Source organism: Galdieria sulphuraria (assembly GCF_000341285.1).
Source record: "Galdieria sulphuraria unplaced genomic scaffold scaf_44, whole genome shotgun sequence".
Lineage (NCBI taxonomy): Eukaryota > Rhodophyta > Bangiophyceae > Galdieriales > Galdieriaceae > Galdieria > Galdieria sulphuraria.
In genome coordinates, this window is record NW_005178431.1 from 100,840 (window position 1) to 119,531 (window position 18,692).

The 18,692-nt window shown below is 38.1% G+C and overlaps 13 protein-coding genes and 1 non-coding gene across 14 annotated transcripts; 8 read left to right on the forward strand and 6 right to left on the reverse strand.

The window, feature by feature from the left end:
- Positions 1-26: 26 nt before the first annotated feature.
- Gasu_47400 (uncharacterized protein) lies at positions 27-1,931 on the reverse strand. The gene is made up of 8 exons (XM_005704217.1): positions 1,818-1,931; positions 1,608-1,760; positions 1,324-1,562; positions 1,172-1,262; positions 1,036-1,118; positions 880-995; positions 458-824; positions 27-379 (listed from the first exon to the last, which is right to left on the reverse strand). Exons 1-8 carry the CDS (start codon positions 1,909-1,911, stop codon positions 71-73), a joined length of 1,452 nt encoding a protein of 483 aa, XP_005704274.1. The 5' UTR covers positions 1,912-1,931; the 3' UTR covers positions 27-70.
- A 9-nt stretch (positions 1,932-1,940) lies between these two features.
- Positions 1,941-3,691, reverse strand: Gasu_47410 (AAA-type ATPase). Its single transcript, XM_005704218.1, has 9 exons — positions 3,544-3,691; positions 3,338-3,493; positions 3,165-3,287; positions 2,963-3,112; positions 2,839-2,914; positions 2,676-2,787; positions 2,270-2,624; positions 2,157-2,216; positions 1,941-2,108 (listed from the first exon to the last, which is right to left on the reverse strand). Exons 1-9 carry the CDS (start codon positions 3,646-3,648, stop codon positions 1,980-1,982), a joined length of 1,266 nt encoding a protein of 421 aa, XP_005704275.1. The 5' UTR covers positions 3,649-3,691; the 3' UTR covers positions 1,941-1,979.
- A 372-nt stretch (positions 3,692-4,063) lies between these two features.
- On the forward strand, positions 4,064-4,142 carry Gasu_nc0082. The gene has a single exon. It is a non-coding gene; the product is annotated as a tRNA-Lys (tRNA).
- Positions 4,143-4,671: 529 nt separating this feature from the next.
- Gasu_47420 (uncharacterized protein) lies at positions 4,672-5,222 on the forward strand. The gene is made up of 2 exons (XM_005704219.1): positions 4,672-4,858; positions 4,908-5,222. The coding sequence occupies exons 1-2, from the start codon at positions 4,735-4,737 to the stop codon at positions 5,048-5,050; spliced, it is 267 nt and encodes an 88-aa protein (XP_005704276.1). The 5' UTR covers positions 4,672-4,734; the 3' UTR covers positions 5,051-5,222.
- A 39-nt stretch (positions 5,223-5,261) lies between these two features.
- Positions 5,262-7,232, forward strand: Gasu_47430 (succinate-semialdehyde dehydrogenase). The gene is made up of 2 exons (XM_005704220.1): positions 5,262-6,088; positions 6,142-7,232. Exons 1-2 carry the CDS (start codon positions 5,367-5,369, stop codon positions 7,130-7,132), a joined length of 1,713 nt encoding a protein of 570 aa, XP_005704277.1. The 5' UTR covers positions 5,262-5,366; the 3' UTR covers positions 7,133-7,232.
- A 159-nt stretch (positions 7,233-7,391) lies between these two features.
- Gasu_47440 (uncharacterized protein) lies at positions 7,392-8,252 on the forward strand. The gene is made up of 3 exons (XM_005704221.1): positions 7,392-7,780; positions 7,825-7,932; positions 7,984-8,252. Exons 1-3 carry the CDS (start codon positions 7,576-7,578, stop codon positions 8,112-8,114), a joined length of 444 nt encoding a protein of 147 aa, XP_005704278.1. The 5' UTR covers positions 7,392-7,575; the 3' UTR covers positions 8,115-8,252.
- A 3-nt stretch (positions 8,253-8,255) lies between these two features.
- On the reverse strand, positions 8,256-11,421 carry Gasu_47450 (coatomer protein complex, subunit beta). The gene is made up of 6 exons (XM_005704222.1): positions 11,205-11,421; positions 11,041-11,154; positions 10,815-10,992; positions 9,426-10,759; positions 9,063-9,376; positions 8,256-9,016 (listed from the first exon to the last, which is right to left on the reverse strand). Exons 1-6 carry the CDS (start codon positions 11,390-11,392, stop codon positions 8,277-8,279), a joined length of 2,868 nt encoding a protein of 955 aa, XP_005704279.1. The 5' UTR covers positions 11,393-11,421; the 3' UTR covers positions 8,256-8,276.
- A 5-nt stretch (positions 11,422-11,426) lies between these two features.
- On the reverse strand, positions 11,427-13,381 carry Gasu_47460 (ABC transporter, sub-family E, substrate-binding protein). Its single transcript, XM_005704223.1, has 2 exons — positions 12,553-13,381; positions 11,427-12,499 (listed from the first exon to the last, which is right to left on the reverse strand). The coding sequence occupies exons 1-2, from the start codon at positions 13,321-13,323 to the stop codon at positions 11,453-11,455; spliced, it is 1,818 nt and encodes a 605-aa protein (XP_005704280.1). The 5' UTR covers positions 13,324-13,381; the 3' UTR covers positions 11,427-11,452.
- A 260-nt stretch (positions 13,382-13,641) lies between these two features.
- Gasu_47470 (uncharacterized protein) lies at positions 13,642-14,342 on the forward strand. The gene has a single exon (XM_005704224.1). The coding sequence runs from the start codon at positions 13,692-13,694 to the stop codon at positions 14,247-14,249; it is 558 nt and encodes a 185-aa protein (XP_005704281.1). The 5' UTR covers positions 13,642-13,691; the 3' UTR covers positions 14,250-14,342.
- Positions 14,343-14,353: 11 nt separating this feature from the next.
- Gasu_47480 (cytochrome P450, C-22 desaturase) lies at positions 14,354-16,071 on the reverse strand. The gene is made up of 2 exons (XM_005704225.1): positions 14,700-16,071; positions 14,354-14,642 (listed from the first exon to the last, which is right to left on the reverse strand). The coding sequence occupies exons 1-2, from the start codon at positions 15,945-15,947 to the stop codon at positions 14,409-14,411; spliced, it is 1,482 nt and encodes a 493-aa protein (XP_005704282.1). The 5' UTR covers positions 15,948-16,071; the 3' UTR covers positions 14,354-14,408.
- A 280-nt stretch (positions 16,072-16,351) lies between these two features.
- Gasu_47490 (ubiquinol-cytochrome c reductase subunit 7) lies at positions 16,352-16,889 on the forward strand. Its single transcript, XM_005704226.1, has 2 exons — positions 16,352-16,565; positions 16,613-16,889. Exons 1-2 carry the CDS (start codon positions 16,457-16,459, stop codon positions 16,852-16,854), a joined length of 351 nt encoding a protein of 116 aa, XP_005704283.1. The 5' UTR covers positions 16,352-16,456; the 3' UTR covers positions 16,855-16,889.
- A 2-nt stretch (positions 16,890-16,891) lies between these two features.
- Gasu_47500 (uncharacterized protein) lies at positions 16,892-17,359 on the forward strand. Its single transcript, XM_005704227.1, has 3 exons — positions 16,892-16,980; positions 17,030-17,088; positions 17,142-17,359. The coding sequence occupies exons 1-3, from the start codon at positions 16,916-16,918 to the stop codon at positions 17,324-17,326; spliced, it is 309 nt and encodes a 102-aa protein (XP_005704284.1). The 5' UTR covers positions 16,892-16,915; the 3' UTR covers positions 17,327-17,359.
- Positions 17,360-17,371: 12 nt separating this feature from the next.
- Gasu_47510 (Rab family, other) lies at positions 17,372-18,082 on the forward strand. The gene has a single exon (XM_005704228.1). The coding sequence runs from the start codon at positions 17,435-17,437 to the stop codon at positions 18,059-18,061; it is 627 nt and encodes a 208-aa protein (XP_005704285.1). The 5' UTR covers positions 17,372-17,434; the 3' UTR covers positions 18,062-18,082.
- Positions 18,083-18,096: 14 nt separating this feature from the next.
- On the reverse strand, positions 18,097-18,691 carry Gasu_47520 (uncharacterized protein). Its single transcript, XM_005704229.1, has 2 exons — positions 18,358-18,691; positions 18,097-18,307 (listed from the first exon to the last, which is right to left on the reverse strand). The coding sequence occupies exons 1-2, from the start codon at positions 18,594-18,596 to the stop codon at positions 18,208-18,210; spliced, it is 339 nt and encodes a 112-aa protein (XP_005704286.1). The 5' UTR covers positions 18,597-18,691; the 3' UTR covers positions 18,097-18,207.
- Position 18,692: the final 1 nt, after the last annotated feature.

Below are 18,692 nucleotides of genomic sequence, written 5' to 3' on the forward strand. Positions count from 1 at the left end.
TCAACTATTCATATAGGACAATATTGCTCGATCAATTGAATTGCGGTTTATATATTTCAGTTATTTTCAACTAGTTCAATGTGTACATAGGAACTAATAAATAGGATTTCCCACTTTGCAGTTGTAACTTGTCGTGACAATCATAAATAGTAGTGTTCCTCCACATTTCTTTTCCTAAACCGAACTTGACTTGTTGATTCGTTGTATTCATTTCAATCAGCTTCACTCGTGGTTGGGATACGTTTTGATGACCACAAAGCATATCCAGAATAGGTTTCTGTCGTTCATTCAAAGCCGAATTGAAACTATCGATGTGGAGAATGGAGACCGCAACCGTCTCTTCCAAAAAGTTTCTCAATACCAAATATCCATCCCATATCTAATCAGTTTTCCATTTGTAACCAAAAAGGAATGAAATAGTTGAGTTGTGGATCCATTTCAACAAAGTCCCACTTACTTCCATCGACCACCCAACACTCAATATTTGATGCAATTCTGAACTCGTCAAAAAAATGGTCTCTTCTTTTTCTTCCAATAGACGAATCAACTCCTCCAAACAAGAGCCATCTGATGAAGATGAACTCATAATAAGAGATGGTGGAATACGTATACTCAGATATTCATTATCGTACAGTTTATCCACATTTTCTAAACACCATTGTTTACAAGCACTTTGTGTAGTTGGCAATACGATATCGTTCAATATGGACATCCGTTGATCGATGCTGCGATATATACTCGTTCGCATCGGAGGATCGAATGGAATCAAATGAATACCACGATAACCAAGTTTACGACAAATATCTATCAAACTTGGACCCAAACTGAGTCCAAAACAAATTGTCTTTTCAATCAAACCATGAAATAACATCAACTTACTTATCATCATTGAGACCAAGTACCGATGGATAGTATTTCCAAATTTGATAAAAGGCAGCAGTGCCATTTCTTATCCAATCCATCAAAGACATTTCCGTTTCAAAATAAAGAAATTCCTATAATAATCTTTGAGAGTTGTACAAAGATGTGTTACACATAACTTGCATTGATTTCTTGATCCAATTCTGAGGAACAAACTTTTCCTTCCAAGAAACATTTCAGTGCTAGAGCATGTGCATCTAATAGTATTCGGTCAAAAGATATTTTTACAAATGTAAATCATCCAACCAACGTTTTAACGAAGAACTCTCAATCACGGAAGCTCCTTCCATCAGTTCTTGAATCCAGTGTCGTGCGTTGAAACCTATTTGACCTCCGAATTCCTATCTCAAGGAGAAATCACTTGTGACTATTTCTATGGTTACTGTCAACATCTATACTTACCGGATGTATGAAGCCACTGGAAAACAAAGACATCAATCTTTCAGCTGCTTGTTCAACGTCCAACAAAGGCTTGAACTGAAGAGTACAATTGCGACCAGTGGGGCACAAGAGTGACTTCATTTTATCCACGTCTGGTTTCTTTAATACCATAAAGGGAGATATGACGACTCTTTCTGACCAATTCCTATGCATATTGATAGACTCCAACAGCTTCTGTATAGAAATGACACTCTCGAGATCTAAATAAAGAATAAGGCCTCAAACATGATTCCTCTTCAACTTACTCAAAGCTGCACTGGAAATATCAACCATATGCTCTAAACCCCAACCTGAAGACACAAGAGAAACCAACCTACTTGTCACCACCAAATGACTCGTGATATTGTTGCGTTGAAGGTATCGATGATAATAAAGACTACCGGAAGAAAGTGTATAGACTAGAATTGTGTTAGTAAGAAAGCAACTGGCAACAAAACGGACTACTTGTCACCTACAGAGAGCAAAGAGGAAGAAGACGTTAGCCACAAAACAAGCTCTACTAAACAAGCGTCTATGGCGTCTTACAAGTCTTCCCCAAAAAGGCTGCATCTTCTCCAACGACAATCATCCAAAAGGAATCTTCCAAAATACTTTTTATTATTCTAACGAAAAATATTTCACGCAAAATAATTCAAATTTCCTTTCTTCTTCGCCTGAACTTGAGCAATTCCTTCCACAAAGTCTTCGTGAACTATTTCGGTTCTGTCAGATCTCAAAGCAACCATTCCAGCTTCCACACAAACAGCCTACAAATATAAACTCAATACAGAGACAATAAATATGAAACACGATACCTTCAACTGAGCACCATTGAAATCATCTGTGCTACGAGCCAATTCTTCAAAATTGACATCCTTGTAGTAAACAAATTCATAAACATTACTTCAAAAAGGCATCAAAAACTTACAGGATGGACATTCATTTTTCGAGAATGTATCTGAAGAATACGAGCTCGAGAACTTTCATCGGGTAAGGGAAACTCAATCTTCCTATCTATCCGACCCGAACGCATAAGTGCTGGATCTAATATATCTACTCGATTCGTAGCAGCTATAACTTTGATATTATCATCCGATGAAAAACCATCCAACTGATTCAAAAGTTCCAACATGGTTCGTTGTACTTCACGATCACCAGAAAGTTCGGAATCAAATCGTTTGGTTCCTATGGCATCCAACTCGTCTATAAATATAATCGTTGGTGCTTTCTCCTTCGCTAGGGCAAAGGCATCACGAACCATCTTCGCGCCATCCCCTATAAACCTAAGAAAAAAATTTATCCAAAGTCCTTGCTTTCCTCGGTAAAGTTCTTACATTTGTACTAGCTGCGGACCCGCTAGTTTCAAAAAAGTTGCATTGGTTTGTGCTGCACAAGCCCTTGCCAATAAGGTCTTTCCAACTCCAGGAGGACCATACATAAGAATTCCTACATTCCAAACTGAGACAAAAGAGTACTCTTCAAAAACACAATCATTACCTTTGGGAGGACGAATTCCTAACTTGTCAAAGCGCTCCTTATGTGTCATCGGAAGTACAACTGCTTCCACTAGTTCCTGTACATAATAAACAGTCTTATCTTACTCAAAGTTTCAACAGCAAACCTGAATTTGTTTATCCAAGCCTCCAACTTCACTATAATCTTCGGTCGGTTTCTCATCCACTTCCATAGCTTTCACTCGTGAATCATACTCTGGAGGTAAAGTTTCCAGAATCAAATAACTGTCTTTGTTCACTCCGACAAGATCTCCAGGCTAATGTATACAAGTAAGCTTCTTCCAGTCATTCAAGAGACAACATACAAACCTTTAGTTTTTCAGGCTCAACTAAACCTATGACAGGCAAATAGATGGTTTGTCTTGTTGATGTCTTTATAACTGCTGCCTTCCCACGACGTTGTGAGTCTAAGTCCATGCTGTGTCCCTCGTCCTATTTATTCATCAAAGTTTCCCTTTCTTATACACCAGCTTCCAACTTACTTCTTCGTCCGCCCTTTCTTGGTCAAGTAATTCAACTACATTTCCTACTAAATAAGGTAGCTGTTTATTTAACTTTATCTTGTCTTGATTTTCTTTGATTCTTTCCTTCAACGTGCTTTGTTCGTGTTGTAAACGTTGATTCTCACTTCGAAGCACCTGCCCATCTACATATCACAAGCTCTCTCCAAAGGGTCTCACTCACTTACCTTTACCTCCGACTCTAGTAACCTAGCTCGTTGGATAATTTCTTCAGTTGAAGCGCTTTGAAGTTCTGAAAGAAGACTTTCCGAAGCTGCGGCATCATCCGACATGATCAAGCAAATAGCAAAATATTTTGATTCAGAAGTACCAACCAATGGTCCTCTCCTTTGGTAGAAGCACTTGAAAATTTCTTTTCAGACAAGACACATAATAGAAAAGAGCTGTCTTACTGAAGAACAAAAATAGTCTAAGAAAATTGACTGTCTTACCATTGTGATGCTATGAATAACGTTCCTTTGTGTTCATATGATCAGTCGCAGAGCAACACATCCACAAGAAGAAAAGAAAATTAATTATAAATGGAAACAGAGCCATACTCAATACTGCTTCAACTAAATGTGTATGGATGCCCTCATATGGAGCTTTTGTTCAAATCTTTTGCTTAGAGTGTGTTACTCCTCTTAAGGAGACGATACTGCAAAGAGAGCTTTAAAAAAGAGAAAAGCGCTCGACTAAGTATAATTGGCCGATTTAGCTCAGTTGGCTAGAGCGCCAGGCTTTTAACCTGGTGGTCGCGGGTTCGAGAGTGTACGAGCATCCCGCAGTCGGTGTTTTTTTTTTGTTTTTGAGGAATGCAATGTTTGTGCTTAGTGCTATGGCTCTATTAGTCTATGATTCATCCTATTGGATTTTTTGCTTTAAAATGCTTTGTTTAGTTGATTGGGACATTATCATAGAACCATAAAAGATTGTGGTTATAACAAATCTTTAGTCAACGTAAGCCTACCTAACTGTATATATTTTCAAAATGAAATGGAATACTGCACAAAGATGATTCTTCACTTGTTGCTATGTGGACATGGGATGTTCAAGATGTAACATTCGTTGTACATGATTTATTGCTTACAAACAACTTTCTTTGCATGATTGTAAATTATTCAGACAAGTCGTGTTCTTATCACGTCTCTATCACAACAGGTAGTCCAGCAGACTCATATGCCTCTATAGTTCAGAGTCCTGAATGCAAAAATTCGATATAAAGAAACCTAGTTTCATCAAGTTGCTATAAAGGAAGTAAAATATAAGGCAGTCGTAGTATTCTACTGTATAGATGAATATTTCCAACTATCTTTTGGGTATATAATTGACAAATTGAATTGCCTTGACATTGTGTGTGTGTGTGTGTGTTTGTAGAGATGACTAGTGAAATGCCGGCAAAGGGGATACACCAAGAAACTTTACAAAACAGCAGAACAGAGGCAAGTAACGAGTTTGAAGTGTTAGAAGACGACGATGAATTCGAAGAGTTTGAAGACGAAGGTATTTTTGGTATTTGTAACTGGAGTTTTTACTAAGCAGTCAAAAATAGAGTGGACGCTTCAGAACGAAGACGGAGCCGTAGAAGAACAAGAATGGGAAGAAGACTGGGACGACGAAGCTGCAGATGACGACTTTATAATACAACTCAGAACAGAGTTAAAAAACCAAGGTGTTTTGAAAGAGGAGTCTTGAGCATACAGGGGAGGCACCAAGTTTCTAGAAACTTGGTCAACTTGTTCCGCGTCCACAAAAGTTGCAATAAAAAAATTTTACCTTGTTTGGCACGAATAAAAGATACGAGAAACTTGTCAGTACACTCCGACGCAGAATGCATGTTGAAATAGTCTTACATCCTGTTTTATGTGCATACTGAAACGGGTAAGTTTCTACAACTCCCGTTTCTAATTTTCGAGAGCAAACTCAACGTCCAGAAAATACATCAAGCCTAATAGACTATTATCTGAACATACTCTCAGCTCTCGTAAACGACAACGTTGTGTGATTTCTTATGAAAAACAGACTCGCGCTGTCTTTATTGCTAAACACGGCGAGTGAATTGAAAACGATGAATTTCTACTCCCAACCTATTCCTGCCTTTTCTTTTCTGCTTATTTCCAAGTGTCGCGTTTATTTTTTGGGGCAACAGGCTATAAGGAAGAAATTGTTTTCAGTTGACGTACGAAACTTTGTTTCAACTATGAGTGCAAGTAGTAACGGTGTAGCTAATGGTGCTGGAGGTACCTGTAAAATTGACTTGAAGGATCCCGAGTTGCTCAAGACTAGTTGCTTTATTGGTGGCAAGTTTGTACCTGCTGCAAAAGAAGATGGTCAAGGATGGTTCGATGTCTTCAATCCTGCAACAGGTGAATTAGTTGCAAAAGTTGCTGATGGAGGAAGGATTACCACACAACAGGCAATTGAGACTGCAAAGAGTGCTTTTGACTCTTGGAAGAAACTTACCGCTTTAGAACGCTCTACAATACTTAAAAAGTGGTTTGACCTTATCATTCAAAATGCTGATGACTTGGGGAAGATTATGACTACTGAACAAGGCAAACCTCTCCCAGAAGCAGTAGGAGAAGTCAAATATGGTGCATCCTTTGTGGAATTTTTTGCTGAAGAAGCCAAACGTCTCTATGGTGATATTATCCCAGCAGGTTCACAAACAAGAGCACTGGTGATTCCTCAGCCAGTGGGTGTCTGTGGTTTGGTCACACCTTGGAATTTCCCGTAAGTTTTTTTTTTTGATATTTCTGATATCCAGCTCAACTTGATTCCACTAGTTGTGCTATGTTGACACGTAAAGCAGCACCAGCACTAGCTGCAGGCTGCACAGTCGTTTGTAAACCGTCAGAAATGACACCATTGTCTGCACTTGCTTTATGTGAACTTGCTGTTCGTGCAGGTGTACCAGCAGGAGTATTAAATGTTGTAACCGGTTTTCATGCCCAGCCAATTGGTGAAGAATTGACTACCAATCCTGTTGTAAGGAAGATTAGTTTTACTGGTTCTACAGCTGTTGGAAAGAAGCTGATGATGCAAAGTTCTTCGACTGTCAAAAAGGTCAGTCTTGAACTTGGAGGTTTAGCACCGTTTATTATTATGGAAGATGCCAATTTGGATGCAGCAGTTTCCGGTCTAATTGCTTGCAAATTTAGGAACAACGGTCAGACGTGTATTTGTGCGAATAGAGTTTATGTTCAGTCAAGTATATATGATAAGTTTGCGGAAAAAGTTGTAGAGAAAGTAAAGACTCTTCGAGTTGGTAATGGTATGGAAGCTGGAGTGAATTTGGGACCTCTTATCAATGAAAAAGCTGTTGAGAAAGTGGACAGACATGTAAAGGATGCCGTATCTAAAGGAGCCAAGGTACTTGTTGGTGGCTCTCCACATTCTCTTGGAGGTCTGTTTTATCAACCCACAGTGATGACCCACATGATTGATTCTATGGTGATGTCTTGTGAGGAAACTTTTGGTCCTGTTATTGGTCTATTCAAGTTTGATTCTGAAGAGGAAGTGTTAAAGAGAGCCAATAATACAAATTATGGTTTGGCATCTTATTTGTATACATCCAATTTGGCGAGAGCATGGAGAATGGCAGAGTCATTAGAAAGTGGCATGGTTGGTTTGAATGAGCCCATGATTAGTACTGCTACTGTTCCCTTTGGTGGTGTAAAGGAAAGTGGTATAGGTCGTGAAGGAAGTAAATATGGCATAGCAGAATATGTTAATCTGAAATATGTGTTGATGGGTGGTATTGTTCCATCCTCTTAAAGCTTATGTTTGTTCATTTGTTGTCGGACATTGTGTTTGATATATGTTGAATGCTTTATAAAGTTGGGCCATTGTTGAAGAGGAATATTTCATTTTTAAATGTTATAGTGAATCCCATATAATCTAGTTTTCTATGAAAAGTTTTTATTACTTGCTCACTCTGTGGAAGAAGCATTAAAGAATGGGCCTCATAAGATTCCTCCTCCTCAAATAGAAATCGACGTAGAAAACAATCTCGAGGAAGAGGAGGAGGAGGAGAGGACGGTTGAAGCAATTCCAGAACAACACAATTATTCATTACAGCTGAACGTGGCCATTTGTTCTTTCTTTGAGAGGGAGGGGGTGTTGAAGATACTGTTTGTTTCTTATATTTGAATTAGTATTGTTCAGTGTGTATTTGGTAGCATGTTTTACGGAGTTGTATTGTAACTGACCAAAATATCATGGCTTGCGTGGCAAACGAGCCTGCTGGTTGGAAGACAAGTTACGAACCAACTCAACTAGCAGATAATGAGTGCAGCACCCCTCAACTTGAAGTTTGTACTATAAGGTTTTTGTTATTGGATGGTAACGACTTTCGTGTTGCTTTCCCACCAAACACTACAGTGTTGCAGTTGAAAGAAAGGGTTCTTGAAGACCGACCACAAGGCAAGCAACTTTTGGGTCCTCCTGTTTTTACTCAAGACTTGTAGCTTTTCTTTCATTTTTAGAACACAATAGACTGCCTTCTCCATTGTATCCCTCAGATATTCGTTTGTTTTACTTTGGAAAAGATATGGAAGAAGAAAAGACCCTTCAAGGTAGGAACAACAGCCAACAAGACGATGTCTAGTGACTAAGCCACTCCTAAGATTATGGAATTTCACCTCAAGAAGTCTCCACTATTCATTTCGTTGTTCGAATGAGAACACATCAAGTTGTTCAATCCGAAAAGGATGAAGTGAAAAAACAACGAGCTTGTGCGTCTTGTGTAATATGTTGAATGGTGGTGGAGTTGGGAAACTGTTGTTGTCGCATTTATTTATCATTTCATATGGCGGTTAGGTGAAGAAAAGGTTGATAGTCTTGTCGATGACGAACATCTTTCGTTGTAGATATTCCCGAATTATTCTTATGACACAAGAACGTAAATTTCATCTTTATCTCATTTCACTGTATTTTGTCTGCTACTTATTCTATCACCGAGACTTAAAGCCACTCCTTGCATCTTGCTTCGAATTCTTATAAATCCAACGATATTTCCTTGTGCTGTCTTTTCCGCACTCACATTCAACAATGCATCTTCTCCAAATATCGATGTCGCATATAAATTGGCTGCTAGAAATCCTGATTCATTCTCCAATCCACGTGGTGTAAGACATTTCATGTTGGTACAACGAATCACAAAGTCCAAGTATTCACCAAGGTCCACAATATTGGTTTGAATGGCAATCTTATTTTCCCATTCAAACTCTGCCCAAAGTGAACGGAAAACAGCATCTGAAACTACACCGGGATGAAGATAATCCATGACATCGATATGAATATCGCTTAGAATAACACTACGCGAAGGAGAAGCTTTCCCTGCAACATCATAAACTATTGTGCCAAATATAATTCCAGCTTCTGTGGAAGAAACTTTGATATTGGTTCGAATACTTCGTTGATCCAATGGTCCTATATTATGGCTTTGTGGTCGTTCACATAGTCTTAAATCTCCCATTGTTGCTAGTTCTACTGTCAGATTTTGTAAAGTATCCGTGGTTTGGTTCATCACTAGGATATCTAATATGATGTCATATTGTTTAACTGCCACATGAGCCTCAGCATAAACTGGATCAGTTCTACCAGTTAATTGAACCACTTTGGTGAGATCAAATTCGATACTTTCATCTTCTTCTTCCACTACATGATGTCAATGTTCGTCGTTTCAAAGTGCTGTCTGACTTACCAAAGTTAGAGTCCCACTCTTTCAAAGCAGAGGAGTGTTCAGAATAGTCAAGAAGGCCTCCAAACTGTCGTTGCGTTCTCAAAATTCTAAACTCGATGGGCTCATCTACTTGCAAGTGATCTTTTTCCGCTTGTTCCCGAAGTTTCTCGTCTTCTTTCTTGTGCCTTTCTCTAATGTATTCTTCGAATGCTATATGGCTTGATCTTAAGAAAAGGTCTCCAGGAACATCTCCAGTCAATGAAAGTATACATAAAATAATTCGTTCAGCAGAACCTGAGTCCATTTTGGATGGAGCCTCTGAAGACTGTGCAAAACTAATGCTACTTCAGTATTATTATCCTCCTTCTTGGTAAAACTACTTACCGTAACAAAGAACTGCAGAGAAGCATAGCATTAGCATTCATTTTATGACTCGTCTGCTTATTCACTAGATTACGAGATTTCAGAGCCAATTTGGTAATAGCAGAACAAACTGCAACTCCAAGAAAGTAGTCACCGCCAAGTATCAAACTTCGAACAGCTGGACCTTGTTTATTCAAGTCTCTCTTTTCTATTCCAGTAGCCAATTCTTCAATAACAGTCTGTGTTGCATAAGTCCCATCTGCCAATACTTTTGGCTTTTTGGAAGATACGGAATGAAAACTATGATCCGAACTCACGCTTTGGACATCACTGAAAACTTCCGTTTCCGTATTTTTAGTCACATGAGGTGAAAGCGGTAATGGACTAACTACAGTTAGAACTGCTTGGAAAGAATTATTGACTTGATCACTATTTGAACTGAATTCTGCAAGAATCCAAAAGATTCCACGCAATACTCTAGGGTTGTGCAATCCAGAAGTTACGATATAACCAAGTCTTTCTATGATTGATGACTGAAGATGAGGATATTTCACAGCCACCTCTCTCAAAGCAATAACGGCATCGGGTGCAACGACAGCCAATTCATCATCAACAAATTCTTCCAAAACACTTGTCGCCAAAGCTACACAGTCTGGAAAGTTCATAGCAATATTTCGAATGAAACGAAGCAATAATTGACGATATTGTAATGTTACTTCAAAGTCATCTCCAACTTCTGTGGCAAGTCCGTGGATTTCTTTTCTTATCAAGTTGATGATGGGCTGTGCATTTCGTGATGTTACCAAATCAGAAGCCAAGCTGAGTACTTTCTTTCGGATTTCCAAATTAGGAGAGGACAAAATGCGCATCATATCAAATAATACTTCTTGCATCACAGACAGATGATTCGTACGAATTTCTTCCAAACGATCCAACAAAATAAGCCGTATATTATTATCGCTCTGAGATAATAATAGCCTACAATAACATTCCACTGCTGCACGAACAGCTGTTGTTGACTGAGATAATGAAAATAAGGTATTTGCAGCTTCAAAAGCGACCGAAGCAGAACTACTTTGAAGCAATTCAAAAATCAATTTGATAAATGTGGCTTTTTCTTCCGGTTTTGATTTACAAATAGTTCTTATCAACTTGAGAGCAGAAAGTTGAAGTGTCTCACCCCATGAGGAAACAACTTCCAACGAGTGTACCAAATATTTCACTGCCTTATCTTCGTCACATTGACAAAGCATCTCAAACGCGTTCCTTCTACAAGATACATCGGTTTCGCCTTGAAGAAACTGATAAACCAATTCAGGAGCATCGGGTATCAAATATTCAAAGTTTCGAAATATCTTTGAGAGGAATGAGATGAAATAAGATTTCTAGAACCATTTTGGTTTTACTTACCATATGAACTGCCAATATTGCATTTCTTCTTACAAAGCTGTGTCTATGTTCCAAGTTTTGTCTAACTGTAGGCACAAGCGGCTCCAGTATTTCGGCTTCTTTCATTTTACATATAAAGCGCAAGGCACAACCTCTTGAATACTCGTTGGGGTGGGTCAGTTCGTTTCTAATCATATTACTATAGAAAACAATTCATATAGATAAAACACAATGTCTTCACACATACCAAACCAAAATCATCTCTGGAAGCATTTTGCCTTGGGGCCCAGTCTTATCGACTATTTCCAAGTACACCAAACAGAGCTTGCGCAAGTGATTGTCTTCGTGCGGAAGAATAAAACTTTTCAAAAGATGAGCAACTTGAGAAATTACAATCCGGAGGGGACCAACCGAATAACTGTCATAAGCACTCCAGGAAGGGTTTCACCGTTCAATTGCAACAAAATAGCCCTCTTCAAAGCTTTTGTTTTCTTCTCCACGTCACTGGACTCCAAATCCTTTTTAAGTTCACCTACTTCATTGGGTGTTGAACGATCATAGTGCACGGAGAGAGTACACTGTTTCTCCAAGGCAGCCATAGAGAGTCTTGCAATAATAATTTCCAACAAGAATAATCAATCCACAAAGAATTTGTATAATCAATCTTTATTGTCCACAAAGAAGTAATTGCCACTTTGCTTTTGCTCTTTATCTTTTACCGATTCCAATTTGTTGATTCTAGGACGATAATTGGTTGGGTCTCTTCGAAAAGTAATATCTAAGTTCTTGAGGAATTTGTTCATTCCAGGGACCAAGGCTTGAGGAGCACATGCAGTACATTCTCTAGCCGGAGTGCCTTCATATACGAGCACTCGATCTGCTAAATAAGTTGCCATAATAAAGTCATGCTCTACCACAAAAGCAGTCTTCTTGGAGTGTAAAATAAACCTTTTAATCACTTTGGCAGTGACAATACGTTGTTCAGAGTCCAAATAGGCACTTGGCTCATCAATTAGATATATATCAGCAGGTTTTCCTAAAGCAAGAACTATTGCAACCCTTTGAAGTTCACCACCAGAAAGATTCTTCACTTCTTGATCTAATATGGACTCTATTTGCATAGGCTTCAATACATCTGTTGAGAACTGAGGATGATTGAAAGAATCTCTTATTTTGCCGTGAAGTAACTGACGAACAGTTCCCTCAAATGATGGCGAAATCTTTTGAGGTTTATAAGAAACATGTAATTCTGGAATAGTTTCTTCAGAATCAGGTTTCAATAATCCTGCCAACATACGAATAAAAGTAGTCTTTCCAGTTCCATTTTCACCCAACATAACCACAATTTCTGAATCTGTAAAACTTCCTGCCATAACATGCAATACAAAGTTACCCAAAGTCTTCGTCATGGCTGGATAAGAATATAAACGAGGTGCATTATCTCCCAAAGACTCGGTATCTCCAGTTTCCGATATTTTAAATGATAAAGCAGTTTCTCTAAAACGTAGATTTTCCGTAGGAACAAAGCCAGCAAGAAATACATTGATTCCTTCTCTTACTGAAAAAGGCATAGTGACAACACCATAAGCGCCAGGCACTCCATACAAACAACAAATAAAGTCCGATAAATAATCCAATACGGCCAAATCGTGTTCAACTACAATAACATAAGTCTTTGTTCCCACATGAATAAGAGAACGAATAGTCTTCATAAAAAGATCAGTTTTTCATCCATCATCACTTTCAAGGACAATCTTACCTGTGCTGCTTTCAGCCTTTGTTTCACATCAAGAAATGAGCTCGGTTCATCCACCATATAGACATCTGACTTTTGTACAATAACAACTCCAAGTGCAAAACGTTGAAGTTCACCACCACTTAAAGTCTTTACGTCTCGATCTAAAATAGACTTCAAGTCAAGCGCTTCCACTATTTCATCCATTACACCGCGGTCGTTTTTCTTCTCTAACAAGTTTCCAACAGTGCCACTAACTGCACGAGGGATTTGGTCGACATATTGGGGTTTGATGATGGCCTTCAAGTTGTCTTCAAGAATCATAACGAAATAGTTTTGCAGTTCACTTCCTCGAAAATATTGAAGGATTTCTTGCCAATCGGGAGGATTTTCCCAACGACCCAGGTTTGGTTTCAGTTTAGCTGACAATATTTTTAGTGCAGTACTTTTGCCGATGCCGTTAGTGCCTACCAGACCCAATACTTGTCCTGGTCTTGGAGTTGGAAGACGATGAAGTTTGAAAGAGTTGGGTCCATAACGATGAACCGTGTCTTTTTCCAAGTTTTTTGGTAGATTGATTATTTGAATAGCGTCAAAAGGACATTTTTTCACACATATACCACAACCAATACACAACTCTTCAGATATATAGGCAACCTTTGATTTGGGAGTAACGTCGATACAAAGTTTGCCCATACGATTGACAGGACAACTTTTTTTGCACTCTTGTTGGCATCTTTTGGGTTTACATTTGTCTTCGCTTACGATGGCTATTCTCGTAAGTTTTTCCGCCATCGTCGTCGCCAATACAAAGACAAATGTCTAATGTCCCAAAAAGGAATCACATGATTCGACTATGCTATACAATTCCATATATATATATATATGTATGTATATATATATATATATATATGTGTATATATATATATATATATATATATATATATATATATGTGTGTATATATATATATATATATATATGATATTTGTATCACTATTCTATGCAATACATCATTGCATATCTCCTATTTTCATATACTCCTTATACAAATTATGTACTACAATATGCATATACTCCATATACAAAGAAAAGTAATAGAATAGCATGTTTCCATTGGATGAAAAATAATTAGTCCCATTTACTTGTTGCCGTTGAGTTTCAAATGGTGCCCACTTTTATTCTTCCTTCGCACGTGACTCTTTTGTTGTTCATAGTAGCTACCTATTTATGGTTATTCCAACTTTCCCATTCTTTTTGTTATGAATATGTAGTAAAGATACCTCTCTTGTTGGGTGGTATATACCTTTCATTGATTGTGTTTCAGGCAGCACAGGAAGGACGCAGGCCGTGGAATCCAAATAAACTCAGCCATCACGACAACAATACAAGTATTCGTCAGCAACAATTAGCATATAGGGAGAGACTATTGGTTCTTAAAGAGAAAGAAATGGAAAAAAAATTTATTCAATTGCAAAAAAGCCTTGCTGATAAATTGCAACTTTGTATGGTTCAAACAGAGAAGAACAACTTGAAAGAAGATACAAAATCGCCTCTATTGAGCAACAGCTATGAATTGGAAGAACCGAAATGCACAGAGATCAACTTCCTTCCTCCCAAGAAGAGTACGTTATCAAAGGAATCAGAAACCAACGGAAAAGAACGAAAGATAACCAAAAGAAAGTGGTTCCGAAGAAGATTTTTCCACAAGAATACCATATGAAACTTCAAAACGAAAATTCAATTATAGAAAAACTTGTAATGCCTTGAATTGTAACATTGTTGTAAAAAAACTGGACCTTTTCCAATAATATTCAACTTTGCCATAAGAGAAAAACCAAATTTATTTAAACATTATCGAAAATGAAGTATAACAAAGAAATCAAACAAATTTCATCAAACAATCTCCAGGATAAATAGTAGGTAGATAGATAATGTCATCGCTCTTCTTCGTCCGATATCGCTGAAACTTGCATTCCGTACTAATAAGTGCAAGAAAAGCAATCAAATTGTTAATCGCATATTCACGACCCACACAGACATGTGGGCCTATACCAAATGTCAAAAAGTTCTGACGATATTTAATATCTTCTTGTCTCTCTGGACTCATACGATCCTAACAATAATATTCCATTCAGTTCAATGAGAAAAAAGAGTATGAAAATATACAAACCGGATCAAACTTATATGCATCTGGAAACCCTTGCATACAAGAACTCCATATGGAAGGCATCACAAAGGAACCTTTAGGTACAGTCACATTCTCTGTTAAAGGAACACTGCCCATCGCATTTTGAGGAACCATAACAGCAGGAGGACGATATCGTAAAATTTCTTTAACTACTTGACGAGTATAAGTCATACTTTCCACAAGTTCAAAGGAAAGGGGTTCATTATTAGGTCTTAGCCTTTTCTGCTCTTCCTGTACTTTCTTCAAAACATCGGGATAATCCGACATCAAAGCCAAAGTCCACGTTAAAGAAGCAGTTGAGGCATCTTGGCTTGCAAATAAAAAGTCCATGAGTGTTTCTGCCATCTTTCGATTGTTGGAATAAGAAGGCATTTCTTTATCTTGCTGTGTCGCCTCTTCCATTTCTTCCAATACCCGTTGAGTCCAAAAGTCAAGTAAACAGCGAGGAGTTCCACCATTTCCAATGTATTTCTTAGATTGAATAACTGCATTTTCTAGCAAAGCTACAATCTTTTTCCTAGCAAAATAGGCTTTCCAGAGATTGGTTCCAGGAAGAAATACGGGAGCCGAAATAAAGGCCTTTGTGACTGTTATATACCAGTGGCAAAATTGATCTCTTTGTTCACCTATATAGGGACCAGCAAAGACATATTGAGAAGTTTCCAAGTTCAGGTCTCTACAAAGAAAAGACATTTCCATCTCATCATTTTCTTTGGACAGCTGTATCCATTTTTGCAAATGACTCTTGATGGAGGTCTCCTGAAGGGTGAGATATACACCGAGTGCTTTACGAGTGAACAAGCTTAGAAAACTTTTCCGCAATTCCTTATGTTCTTGTCCGTGCATAAACGCAATATTATTTTTTCCTAATATCAATCTTGCAGAAGGATGAAGTGCCAGAAGAAATGTTCTAGCAGAGTTGTTATTGAGAATAGCTCGCACCAAAGCGGAATCGGTTACAAACAAGGTTATTCTTCCCACCAAGAAATTTGCGGAAACACCTTGAGGGTCTAATAGTCTTTGCTTTTCCCAAAATTGATAAGGATTCTTTACCATTTCGATAATAGAACCCAAAAAAGGAAGGGTGAAAGAAGGTCCGGGTAATTTGGAGGAACGTTTCCACCAAAAATAATGAAGTTGTTCAAGGATAAAGTAACATATCATGGTTATCACAACTAGCAAAATGATAAGGTTCCCTGAAGAAAGGCTATTGAAACTAACTATATCCATAGGGTTCACTGATAGAGTTGATTGTGCAGTTGTTATGCTACAAATCCCAAAACTGTGCAATTCACCACACAAATCAAAATAAAAACGACGATTCGAAAACAAAAAATGTCCAATAGAGGCGTGTCATTCAAGTCATTATATTCTTATAGGACAAAAGCATATATTTGTTTTATATTTATATACGAAAATAAGACTAAAACATAGTTGTAAATGTATTAATTCTTGTTGGTTTTATCTAATCTAGACAATATAAGGATTGGTTTGTCTATATCAATTGATAGAATATGCTGTCTATATATCTATATATATATCTATCTATCTATATATCTATATATCTATATATATATATATATAAGAGAGAATCATGGCCTATTTATTAACTCGTGATATTCTTTACAAGAAAAATTAAAATCATCATTAGGGTAGTTTAGGCATTTGGGATTTGAGAACAACAAAGAGCTTGTTGGAGGAAGAAGTTGTTGTTGGAACACCTGCATATTGGCTTGGTAATGAGTCGGTTGGCAGACTTTTGTCAAAAGGTACCAGGACTCCGTGGTTTTTACAACTTTCTGGCGCGTGTGCACTTGAGAGGCGTAGAAAAAGAGTTGCGCAAGTATGGTGGGTTAGAAAAGGCCGTCCCTAAAGCAAGTTCTCAATACAACTAGGACTGAGATATGATGACCTTCTTAATGAGCAAGACCCTGACGTTAAACAGGCTATTGAAATGCTTCCAGAACATGAAAAGCAGCTAAGGGCTAAACGTTTCATTCGTGCGTTTGATCTGTCTATGAAAAAGACTCAACTACCCGAAGAAATAGCACAAAAAGAGGATATTTGGAATCCTTATCTTCGAAGTCGCATTCAGTTGATTCGCAGAGAAAGGCACCGAAATGAAACTTACAAGTAAACAATTTTTCATAAAATAAAGAGTTTTGTTTGGGTTTTCTTCCCATCCTAGTTGAGAGAATATGGCATTATCCGCAGTGTCTCAGTGGCTTGTGTTGGGATATACATTTTTGTTGACTATGGGAGGGTATGATGTGTCACATAATAATAAAACTGAGAGTTGAATCAGAATATAGACTCATAGGATATGTCAAAGCAGGCAGTGTGCCTTCTTTGATATCCAGTTTGCTCAGCGGTACTGCTCGTGACGATCTTCTTCAGTTGTAGTGCATAACTCGGGTTTCGTAGGTAGTATTTTACTATATGGAGTATATCTATCCAACTGGAAGGTTTGTTTCTTGACTCTTGTCGTATTATGTGTGGTATTCCTTTGGAGATGGTCCAAGACAGGCAAAATAATGCCTTCCGTACCTCTAGCTTGTTTGACTGCTTTCACTTGCATTATTCTATGGGTATTAGAAAACAAAACCTAAAGAGTTTTCCAATATAAAGAGTTTTTGTCATAAATGGCAGTCGATAACTATTGAGCTTTTGAAATTGTGGTTTCTTCATGTGGTGCTGAAATAATAACAAGTCTCGCCATGTCTTACGCCTACTTGTTTAAATTTATCATAATAGGAGACTCAGGAGTTGGAAAGTCTTGTCTACTTTTACAGTTTACAGACAAAAGATTCCAACCTATACACGACTTGACTATTGGAGTCGAGTTTGGTGCAAAGATTGTTCAGATGGATGGAAAGACGATAAAGTTGCAAATATGGGATACGGCTGGACAAGAGTCTTTTCGTTCTATTACTAGAAGCTATTATCGTGGAGCTGCTGGAGCATTGTTAGTATACGATATTACACGTCGAGAAACCTTCAACCACCTTGCCACTTGGTTAGAAGACGCCAGACAGTATTCGAGTCCAGATATGACGGTAGTTCTGGTCGGTAATAAATGTGACTTGGAACACCGTCGACAGGTTTCGAAGGAAGAAGGAGAAGCTTTTGCTCGTGCACACGGTTTGAGTTTTCTTGAAACATCAGCGAAGACAGCTTTTCACGTGGAAGAGACGTTCACGGAAGCTGCAAGAACTATTTATGAAAAGATCAAACAAGGAAAGTTGGATTTGAATGGAGACTTTCAGGGTGTGAAAGTTGGTGCTACAGCAAACACCATACAGTTACAACAGAACAACCAAGACGAAAGAAGCGGTTGTTGTTGAAAATTTTGTGAGGCTTGGTTCCCAAAGAACAAGTTCAAGGGAATAAAAAGTTTGTATACACTCTTTACACTGACGTTAGTTCAGATAAGACTCGGAATATCTTTTTGTCGCACCACTTGAATGAACTTGCGGAGATTTGGATCAAGTCATCTACGCAAAAAACGTTGCATCAAGTGGTTTCGAAGCTTCGTCGGTGCAGCTAATAAACCCATCAGTCCTATGTTGGCGGCAACACAAGCGTAATACCTAAAAAGGAAAAGTTGAAGTAATCAAAAACTTGACTTCGTTCTCCCTACTTTTGAAGGAAACTTTGCTTTTTCGTTTTATGATGAAACTTTCTCATGGCTACGAAACCTCCCAACCAACCGCCAACCAATGCTGTGGAGCAAAGAACCTTTTCAGGAATTCTCCAACCTCCTGTTCTCGCCTGTTCCTTATCGAGACCAAATAAACCTGCAGCAGTTGTATTCACTAGTCCCAAATAAGAGACGAATAGTCTAGTATTCGGGTTATTCAATGGGTTTCTAAAGGACATTTGTCTCAAGTAACAACACTAAAGGGATCGAAAACCACCCAAAACTACAATTGTCGTCGGTTCCGTACTAAAACAGACATCGAAATGGTTCAAGTG

Coding starts and splice junctions, on each gene's coding strand:
- Gasu_47400 (XM_005704217.1), bottom strand. CDS start 1,911: ATGCAGCCTTTTTGGGGAAGACTTGTAAGACGCCATAGACGCTTGTTT. Junction 1,563..1,607: donor TATTTCCAGTGCAGCTTTGA/GTAAGTTGAAGA, acceptor TTCTTTATTTAG/ATCTCGAGAGTGTCATTTCT. Junction 996..1,035: donor AAGAAATCAATGCAAGTTAT/GTGTAACACATC, acceptor AGATTATTATAG/GAATTTCTTTATTTTGAAAC.
- Gasu_47410 (XM_005704218.1), bottom strand. CDS start 3,648: ATGTCGGATGATGCCGCAGCTTCGGAAAGTCTTCTTTCAGAACTTCAA. Junction 3,494..3,543: donor TACTAGAGTCGGAGGTAAAG/GTAAGTGAGTGA, acceptor GTAGATGGGCAG/GTGCTTCGAAGTGAGAATCA. Junction 3,288..3,337: donor AAGAAAGGGCGGACGAAGAA/GTAAGTTGGAAG, acceptor ATGAATAAATAG/GACGAGGGACACAGCATGGA.
- Gasu_47420 (XM_005704219.1), top strand. CDS start 4,735: ATGACTAGTGAAATGCCGGCAAAGGGGATACACCAAGAAACTTTACAA. Junction 4,859..4,907: donor CGAAGAGTTTGAAGACGAAG/GTATTTTTGGTA, acceptor AGTCAAAAATAG/AGTGGACGCTTCAGAACGAA.
- Gasu_47430 (XM_005704220.1), top strand. CDS start 5,367: ATGAAAAACAGACTCGCGCTGTCTTTATTGCTAAACACGGCGAGTGAA. Junction 6,089..6,141: donor GTCACACCTTGGAATTTCCC/GTAAGTTTTTTT, acceptor TGATTCCACTAG/TTGTGCTATGTTGACACGTA.
- Gasu_47440 (XM_005704221.1), top strand. CDS start 7,576: ATGGCTTGCGTGGCAAACGAGCCTGCTGGTTGGAAGACAAGTTACGAA. Junction 7,781..7,824: donor TCTTGAAGACCGACCACAAG/GCAAGCAACTTT, acceptor CAAGACTTGTAG/CTTTTCTTTCATTTTTAGAA. Junction 7,933..7,983: donor AGAAGAAAAGACCCTTCAAG/GTAGGAACAACA, acceptor GCCACTCCTAAG/ATTATGGAATTTCACCTCAA.
- Gasu_47450 (XM_005704222.1), bottom strand. CDS start 11,392: ATGGCTGCCTTGGAGAAACAGTGTACTCTCTCCGTGCACTATGATCGT. Junction 10,993..11,040: donor CCAGAGATGATTTTGGTTTG/GTATGTGTGAAG, acceptor TGTTTTCTATAG/TAATATGATTAGAAACGAAC. Junction 9,017..9,062: donor AGAGTGGGACTCTAACTTTG/GTAAGTCAGACA, acceptor GACATCATGTAG/TGGAAGAAGAAGATGAAAGT.
- Gasu_47460 (XM_005704223.1), bottom strand. CDS start 13,323: ATGGCGGAAAAACTTACGAGAATAGCCATCGTAAGCGAAGACAAATGT. Junction 12,500..12,552: donor AAAGGCTGAAAGCAGCACAG/GTAAGATTGTCC, acceptor CTTTTTATGAAG/ACTATTCGTTCTCTTATTCA.
- Gasu_47470 (XM_005704224.1), top strand. CDS start 13,692: ATGGTGCCCACTTTTATTCTTCCTTCGCACGTGACTCTTTTGTTGTTC.
- Gasu_47480 (XM_005704225.1), bottom strand. CDS start 15,947: ATGGATATAGTTAGTTTCAATAGCCTTTCTTCAGGGAACCTTATCATT. Junction 14,643..14,699: donor ATGCATATAAGTTTGATCCG/GTTTGTATATTT, acceptor TATTATTGTTAG/GATCGTATGAGTCCAGAGAG.
- Gasu_47490 (XM_005704226.1), top strand. CDS start 16,457: ATGAGTCGGTTGGCAGACTTTTGTCAAAAGGTACCAGGACTCCGTGGT. Junction 16,566..16,612: donor AAAAGAGTTGCGCAAGTATG/GTGGGTTAGAAA, acceptor CAATACAACTAG/GACTGAGATATGATGACCTT.
- Gasu_47500 (XM_005704227.1), top strand. CDS start 16,916: ATGGCATTATCCGCAGTGTCTCAGTGGCTTGTGTTGGGATATACATTT. Junction 16,981..17,029: donor TTTTTGTTGACTATGGGAGG/GTATGATGTGTC, acceptor ATCAGAATATAG/ACTCATAGGATATGTCAAAG. Junction 17,089..17,141: donor GATATCCAGTTTGCTCAGCG/GTACTGCTCGTG, acceptor CGGGTTTCGTAG/GTAGTATTTTACTATATGGA.
- Gasu_47510 (XM_005704228.1), top strand. CDS start 17,435: ATGTCTTACGCCTACTTGTTTAAATTTATCATAATAGGAGACTCAGGA.
- Gasu_47520 (XM_005704229.1), bottom strand. CDS start 18,596: ATGTCCTTTAGAAACCCATTGAATAACCCGAATACTAGACTATTCGTC. Junction 18,308..18,357: donor AAGCAAAGTTTCCTTCAAAA/GTAGGGAGAACG, acceptor TTTCCTTTTTAG/GTATTACGCTTGTGTTGCCG.